Below are 8,398 nucleotides of genomic sequence, written 5' to 3' on the forward strand. Positions count from 1 at the left end.
TCAGCAGGCTGTTCTTCACCTCCTGGTGCAGTTCGCTCACCTTGTCCGCCTCCGTCATCATGGCACCCCAGGCCCGTTCCAGGCTGCCATACTGTGGGCCTGAGGAAATGGCCATGTGGTCATCGGGTCCTCATTACCCCTGGCCCAGAGGCTCGCCTCACGCCTCCTTTCTCTAAGGCTTTCCCCATACTTCCCATGGCAGCAGAAATGCCCTCCTCTGCTCTCCCTACAGTTTTATCCATCTTCCAGGGCCCAAGAACAGCCACACCTCCTTCAGGAAGCCTTTTCTGAGTACTCTATCCTCAGACACCTTGGCCTCCAGCCCTCATGAATTCTTCTTACAGCGTCCATCTCTGGGCCTACTCCCTGTCTCCCCCATCAGCTTGTGAGCCCCATGGGCGGCAGCCTGGACCCCCATGAGCCCTCACAAGCCAGCACAGCACCAGGCACACAGTCGGTGCTCCAGGAATGTTGACTGAACGTAAAACTGAAGAACCAACTGGGGAACGGGAAGCCACCGGGACCAGACATCCCACAGGATCTGGACCAGCAAGAACAATTGCTATAATAAAATTTGCATATGGGCCACATTAAACGCCCTGAATTTGATAGCTGAACTATGGTTATGTAAACAAATGTTCTTATTCTTCGGTGATACATGAAGAATTTAGGGTGAAGGGGCATGTCTCTAACTTGAATGGTTCAGAAAAGATATACCTATAAATAGAGAGGGAGTGAGAAAACAAACGTGGTAAAATGTGAGCTGGTGAGTCTGGGTGAAAGGTATGTAATTCTCTGTACTATTCTAGCAACCGTTCTCTAAGCTTAAATTATTTCAAAATAAAAAGTTGTCTGTTTTTAATCCAACCTAAAATTGCAGAAAGTAGAGTTGACCGGGGACAGGGAGGCCTGCGTGGTTTGGGAGGGGAAGTGTGCAGGGCAGGGCCCGGCGACTGGGGGGTGCAGGTGCATCCAGAGGCAGGGCGCTCCCGGGACCCAGACAGTGGGGGGGCCGTTTACTGCCTGGGGTGTGCGCAAGGGCTGGGCATGGGGCAGGAGGGGGAGGGGCACCTTTCTCGATGAGCTGGCGCCAGCGCTTGGCCCAGTCGGTGAGCTGCTGCGCATACGCCTTCTCGATCTTGGCGCGCTCCTGCACGCAGTTCATCAGGTCGTTGCACAGCCGGTGCCCGTCATCGATGCGCTTCACCGTCCGCTTGTAGTTCCCCACCTGGCGGCCGAGCAGCGAGCACGACTCCCGCGGGCTCCCCGCCTCGCCCGCCCGGCCGCCCTGGCCACCCTGTCCTGCAGGGGGCGCCCGCCGGGCCACCCCGCGCTCACACCCTGGGGGCTCTGGACCCTCTCACTGATGGAGACTTGGACACCCCCCTCACACCCCACCGTCTATACACTCCCTCATCCCTCTTTAAACAGATTTTCCTCACTGCCACCGAGTGCAGAAGGATATTTATAATTTGAACTTAGACTCAAATGAATTATTCATTTTGTATTTGCCGTGCTAAATCTATTATATTTATAGAGAGTCATATAAGCGTTGAGCTGAGCTGCAGCTTCTTGACATAATATTATGTTTTGTAGACATCTCATTAAACACTTATTAATTTAGGTTTGGCAGTTTTCACTTTGGGTTTTGGAAGCTGATGGAAAATTTCTTTCTGGGTCTCAAATATTTTGGGAGGCTCCTGCAATGCTGGCTCCACCTCTTTGTCGCTGCGGGGCTCCCTGAACTTGTAACACTTCTCTGCGACCAGTGCTCCGCCCCCTGCCCACTGCATAGGGTAGGAGGCGGGGCACAGCTGTGAAAGGCCACGTAAGCTGTAAAGTGCTGCACCTGCCTGTGTGAAGCACAAGGAGTCTGAGCCGGGGCCCCCAGAGCAGAGGGTCAGGAGGGCCCTGTTCCACATCATAAATTCCACAGGATCTCTCCAGGGGCAGCTGTGAGGCAGAGGGGCTCTGGGCTCAATGGTCTGTAGGAACCACTTGGTGGCAACAACTGCCCGCTGGACATGGAGGGCTTTGGAGGGGTCCGTGGGACTGGGGAGCAAGATCTGAGGTCACGGGTGGGTGGGAGCCTGGGCCTCCACGCAGCCAGGCTGCCTGGTCCCCAGGGCCTGGGGAGCATCTAAGCCTCACCTCCCAGAAGCTGTCGGTGGTCTCCTCTGGAGCGAGCGAGGCCTCATCGTAGGAGCCAGACATGGTGTGGCCGTTGCGGGGTGGACAGGTGTGGAGTGGCGGTCAGCAGGCTGGCTGCTCATGTGCTGGGAGGGCAGGAGAGAGATCCTGGAGATGAGGGCAGCTCCCCGCATGCCCCATTCCAGGCCTGGGGCCCCAACTTGCTGTGGGGGCTCTACAGGCATGAGCTCGCATTGGATGGGGGCTTCCTGCCCAGAGACTGGCTCCCCATCCCTAGGGTAACCCCAAGAGCCACCCTGTAGCACCCCTCGTGCCCACCACCCGGTCTCTCCGCCATAAGCCCTTCACTCCACATCCTGTCCTTCCCCTCTCCCCTAAGTCCGTCATCCAGCTCAAGCGTGGGCACCTCTTCTCAGAAGCCTGCTGCAACCACCAGAATCGTGGTGCCTGCAACTGTTTTTGTGCTCCTGGACTCTTAGAGCTAAAACCTAGGGCCACGTAATTACATATTTGCTTTATATAAATCCGCAGTTTGCTTCACAGACACACACAACTCCTCAAAGCCAGCAATCAGACTTATCTCTGTGCGTGTCCTGCACTCCCTCCCCAGGACCTGGCACCCTGGGGCTCAATGATGAACCCTAGAAGGCTTCTCAATCTGCCCACCTCGGTACTGCCCACCCTGACATAGCTAAATCCTTGCACCTGGTGCAAAAGACCCACCTCAGCTCCCCCCCAATCCCCAATTGACGCAGAACCCCTGGTCTCAGCCCCTAGTACCTCCCTGAACGCCCCCCCTCCCCGCCGACCTGAAGCCTGGACCCGAGCCCCTTGGAAAGCTGGCAGCAGGCCCCCTCCTACCTCCCACCCAGGCTCAGCACCTCCTCAGGTCTCTGAGCTACTGGGCTCCTGTAAATGCCCTTCCGGCTGCCCTGGTGCCCAGCCTCAAAGCCTCCATTAGCCGCTTACGTATCTCCTGAGTCCCAGACATGTGGCTTCCTGGCCCACAGGTCAGAGCACCGCAATCTGCGTGGACATCGGGGTGGCTGTGTGTGCCATGGATCTGTCAGCAGGCATCACGGCTGTTCAATCTAGGCCATGTGCTGCCCCCGGGCCAGGGCAGGCACTGCCCTACTCCCATCCCCCAGTCCTCATTGCCACCCTGGACAAGAATGGCTCAGTAGTTAGGAGACAGGACTCAGAGAGCTAGGGGCCTGGTCTTCAAAGGGGCAGCGAGTCCAGGCTGGGCCTGACCCTGAAATGGAGCAGGACCCTATGATCCTTGCTGCCCATGTCCTCTGCCTGCCTTTTGTCTGTGGAAAAACTTTAGCCAAACAGTAAGTTTAATCAGATAAGTGAGAAAATGCAGAAACAAGACTAAAAATCTGAGTCTAAACAAGTCCAACAAGAGAAAATAGTAATAGTTTAGTCACTAAGCATATAGTCAAGGACATGTAGCCCTTCTTCAAGGGCTACAGGTAATATTCTGAGCCGTATCCTGTGAGCTGTCTTACAGATACTGAAACCCCCACCAGGTGGAGGAAGTTATAACTACGTGATGACCAGGCTGTAGCCATGACATGAGCTGCCACAATTCCAAGAGCTGGCCTCAAAGAAATGGGAACAAACCGACCCTTGAACTGAAGACTAACTGTACGTAAACAATCAAGATGACACTGATCAGACCAGCGCATGACCAATTTCAGGATGACTGTCACAGCTGACTGTGCTGTTTCTGCAAGTAGCCCCTTCCCTTCACCTACAGAAGCTCTTGCCCACTGGTCGTCAGTGGGGGAGAATTGGCCTTTGGACAGGAATCGGCCCTCCCCCCAGGTTGCTGGCCTCCAAAATAAAGCAAACTTTCCTTTCCACCAAACTTGCCTCTTAATTGGCTTTAAAGCAGCGAGCAGCCGGATCCCCAATTTCGGTAACAGTTTTTGGCATCCGACGTAGGGCTGCGCTGCACTCTCACAGCATCTGGCTCCCTGGGGTTTTCCCCGAGCAGACTCGCCCACCATGACCGTGTGCTGGGATGGCTGCGAGGAGCCCGCTGCTCGTGGCTAGCTGGTCCTGAGAGAGGGATTTGGGGGGGCGTTCCTAGCAGCTGCCAAAACCATTTGTTTCAGGAATCCTCCCTGTTTCTCCCCTGCTCAGCACTGGCTGCCAATGTACGTTTTTCCTTGGTGGAACGGAAACATGCATCTAGATGAGCTGACAAGCTCCAAGACAGAGTAAGTCCACTGGTGTGTACCCAGGCAAACTTCTACCCTTAGGGAGTGAAGGCAAGAGTTGAGATCCAAACCTAGGTGGTGGGTCTGAGGCCAGTGCCCTCCTTCTCATACTGTTAAATACCAGCTTCCACTTTCCAGTGGGTGCCTGCCTTGGCTGGCGTGGAAATCAGTTTTGTAAAACTCAAAATAGAAGGTGCTATCTGGGCATTTTGCCAATTGGTTCTGACATGTGTCTGACACTGAGGACCATTTGTGTTGGGGAAATATTTGTTTGGGACTCTGTACCAGTCACCCTCTTGGAGGATTTGTGACAGTTCTGTCTTCTGGTGTGTGAGTGTATAGATATTCCATTTGTGTGATTGGAAAAATTTTAGCTATGAGATTATGGCTAAAGAAAAAAGACAATTTTTTTTTTGGCCACACTGCTTGACATACAGGATCCTAGTTCCCTGAACAGGGATCGAACCTGTGTCCCCTGCAGTGGAAGCACAGAGTCTCAAGAACTGGACCACCAGGGAAGTCCCAAAGATACTTTTTTTTACCAATATAAGACAACAGTATTCTTTAGACTCCGGAGAAAATTGGTTAAGATGAAACTCTTTTGAAATTCCAAGAGTTTTGAAATTCTTCTGGTTCTTTCTGCATCTGCAGTTAGAGAAAGATAGCTTGATAAAATACTCTTTTCAGAATTCTGACCCTCAGAGAACAAAAATATGCCTAGGAGAAAACTTGAAGTTAACTCTTATCATGTCCTTGAAATACAAACACAGCCCACTTTGCCTGAGACTTCAGCCTTGGGTTAATTAGTAGAACTTCAAAAGATGTTTGGGTTTATTAAACATGCATCTTGTACCACAATAAAGAGAACTATGCTATGCGAAAAAATGTGAGTTTTTAGAGGTTATGGAATATGTTCTTTTTTTTTTTTTTTTTTTTTTTCGGTAGGGGGCCTCTCACTGTTGTGACCTCTCCCTTTGCGGAGCACAGGCTGCGGACGTGCAGGCTCAGCGGCCATGGCTCAAGGGCCTACGGCACGTGGGATCTTCCCCAACCGGGACAACGAACCCGTGTCCCCTGCATTGGCAGGCGGACTCTCAACCACTGCGCCACCAGGGAAGCCCTCTCTTTAAAATTAATTAATTATTTTATTTTTGGCTGTGTTGGGTCTTCATTGCTGCGTGCGGGCTTTCTGTAGTTGTGGCGAGTTGGAGCTACTCTTCGTTGCAGTGGACGGGCTTCTCATTGCGGTGGCTTCTTTTGTTGTGGAGCATGGGCTCTAGTTGCACGGGCTTCAGTAGTTGTGGCAGGCGGGCCCAGTAGTTGTGGTGCACAGGCTCAGTAGTTATGGCACATGGGCTTAGTTGCTCCACGGCATGTGGGAGCTTCCTGGACCAGGGATTGAACCTGTGTCCCCTGCATTGGCAGGTGGATTCTCAATCACTGCGCCACCAGGGAAGTCCCAGAATATGTTCTTAAGTTTGCCAATCAGTAAATGCTGGTATAACAGTTCAATTACTTATTTCTTGGTTTTGTTAAGGCTTTTAAGTGTTAAAAACTGAAATACGTAATTAAAGCTACTAAAAATGATAAGGGAAGCATTTCAGCGTGTAAAGCAAGTAGGATATGCGTGGTTGGCAGAGAAGGTATAAAGAATGGAGATATTTTTGTTGAGGAAAAATGATGGTAATAATCTTGTCCTAGAGCTGGTTATTTCTGGATGGGGAAATCATATGGATACAAAAGTGATAAAAGGTTTGCAAAAAAAGGGAACCTTGAGAAAAGAATTTTGTACACTGTCAGGAGTGATTAAGATTAGATTGGATTTAATTAGGTAAGTATCTATAGTAAGCTGGTAAAGACTGGAATTTGGTTTCTTTCTCCCTGTTAAGAGAACAAAATCTTCCTGGAATACTGAGCTGCTTTTAATAACAGATTGTAGTTTCTTTCTTTCTTTTTTTTTAATAACACCAATATTTTTAAATTTTATTTATTTATTTATTTATTTTTTGGCTGCATTGCGTCTTCATTGCAGTGCATGGGCTTTCTCTAGTAGCAGGGGCTACTCTTCGTTGCAGTGTGCAGGCTTCTCATTGCAGTGGCTTCTCTTGTTGCAGAGCACAGGCTCTAGGTGCGCGGGCTTCAGTAGTTGTGACACGCAGGCTCTAGAGCACAGGCTCAGTAGTTGTGGTGCACAGGCTTAGCTGCACTGCAGCATGTGGGATCTTTCCGGACCAGGGCTCGAACCTGTGTCCCCTGCATTGGCAGGCAGATTCTTAACCACTGTGCCACCAGGGAAGCCCATAAGTTTCTTTCTCTAGCCAACTTTGAGTATTCCAAAAGGCCCCTAGGCATCTCAGAAGAAATATTAAAGCAACTAGGATTTCGTAACTTAAATTATATGGACAACATTTGATAACTTTCATATCATACTGCTGAACTGGGTAAGAAATTTAAAGAATTCTAATGAAAAGCTATTGTTTTGCTTCAAACCATATGTATATATATATTTGGCTGTGCCGTGCAGCATGCAGGATCTTAGTTCCCTGACCAGGGATTGAACCCGTGTCCCCTGCATTAGGAGTGCAGAGTCTTAACCACTGGACTGCCAAGGAAGTCCCTCAAACCATATTTTTGACCCCAATGTTCAGGATGGAAAAAATTGGCTAGTTAAGTTATCATAGAGTATAATTACTTATGATGTATATCACTGCTGGCTTTAAGTTTACTACTAAAAGCACATGTAGAGGGACGTCCCTGGTGGCACAGAGGTTAAGACTCTATGCTCACAATGCAGGGGGCCCAGGTTTGATCCCTGGTCAGGGAACTAGATCCCACCTGCATGCCGCAACTAAGAGTTTGCATGCCACAACTAAGGAGCCCACAAGCCACAACTAAGGAGCTGGCGAGCCACAACTAAGGGGCCCTCGAGCCGCAACTAAGGAGCCCACCTGCCGCAACTAAGACACAATGCAACCAAATAAATAATAAATATTTTTTAAAAATAAAAGCACATGTACAGTGCTTGTGTGACAATTGGGTATTAGTGCTAAAATGTGTAGCCTATAAAATGTTTCCCCATCAGTATACCCCTGTATTAGTTTGTTATGTCTGATTAGTTTTCCCCCATCATGGATAACTAGGCCAATATATAACCAAAAAGTAGGTCTAGCACTGAGGGACATGAATGAACCCAGAGCAGGCAATGGAGCTACATCTAGCAGTGCTGGAAAAATATATTGATTATCAATGCTTTCTATGCAAATATTTGCAATTAAAGTGGGGGGGAAATGATGGAAGAAATTTTCACATATTGAGGTATGGGGAAGTCATTCTGGCTTACACATGATTTAATTTGAACTTTAGACTAACCAAAAGAGCCTGTTTGTGGCCTAGTAAACATACATTGCATATCTGCTTTAACCATTAAGTAAAAAAAAAAAAAACACACATTCAGAGAATAATACAAAGATGCATTTTGATTGTTATCCTCATTGTAATATGTCTACTAATTTTCAAATGTTTGTCCAGGTACTATGACAAGTAATCAAAGAGAGAGTTAATGTTTTCATAATATAAAATGTTGGGGACTTCCCCAGTGCTGCGGTGGTTAAGAATATACCTGCCAATGCAGGGGACATGGATACGATCCCTGGTCCGGGAAGATCCCACATGCTGCAAAGCAACTAAGCCCGTGCGAGACAACTACTGAGCCTGCACTCTAGAGCCCAAGGGCCACAATTACTGAGCCTGCGTGCCACAACTACTGAAGCCTGCGCACCTAGGGTCCGTGCTCTGCAACGAGAAGCCACCACCACAATGAGAAGCCCGCACACTGCAACAAAGAGTAGCCCCCACTCGTCACAACTAGAGAAAGCCCGCACGCAGCAACAAAGACCCAACGCAGCCAATAAATAAATTTAAAAAAAAAAATGTTGATGCTAAGCTTGCAACTTGAGATTATTTCCAACTCTGTGTCCATTCCCAAAATGAGGCAGGACTATGCCCCACTTCAGCAG

General features: G+C 49.3%; 1 protein-coding gene across 1 annotated transcript in view; it reads right to left on the bottom strand.

Annotated features, from left to right (window-relative positions):
• The window catches only part of PACSIN1 (protein kinase C and casein kinase substrate in neurons 1), a 63,693-nt gene that overhangs the window by 3,602 nt on the left and 51,693 nt on the right, over positions 1 to 8,398 (bottom strand). The window contains 3 exon segments of the mRNA XM_007460938.1: positions 1 to 99; positions 1,072 to 1,228; positions 2,152 to 2,276. The exon segment at positions 1 to 99 is cut by the window's left edge and continues 8 nt beyond it. Of these exon segments, the coding sequence (XP_007461000.1) occupies positions 1 to 99; positions 1,072 to 1,228; positions 2,152 to 2,214 (319 nt within the window). The 5' untranslated portion in view covers positions 2,215 to 2,276.

This window comes from Lipotes vexillifer, unplaced genomic scaffold (genome assembly GCF_000442215.2).
Source record: "Lipotes vexillifer unplaced genomic scaffold, Lipotes_vexillifer_v1.1 scaffold1353, whole genome shotgun sequence".
Taxonomy (NCBI): domain Eukaryota; kingdom Metazoa; phylum Chordata; class Mammalia; order Artiodactyla; family Lipotidae; genus Lipotes; species Lipotes vexillifer.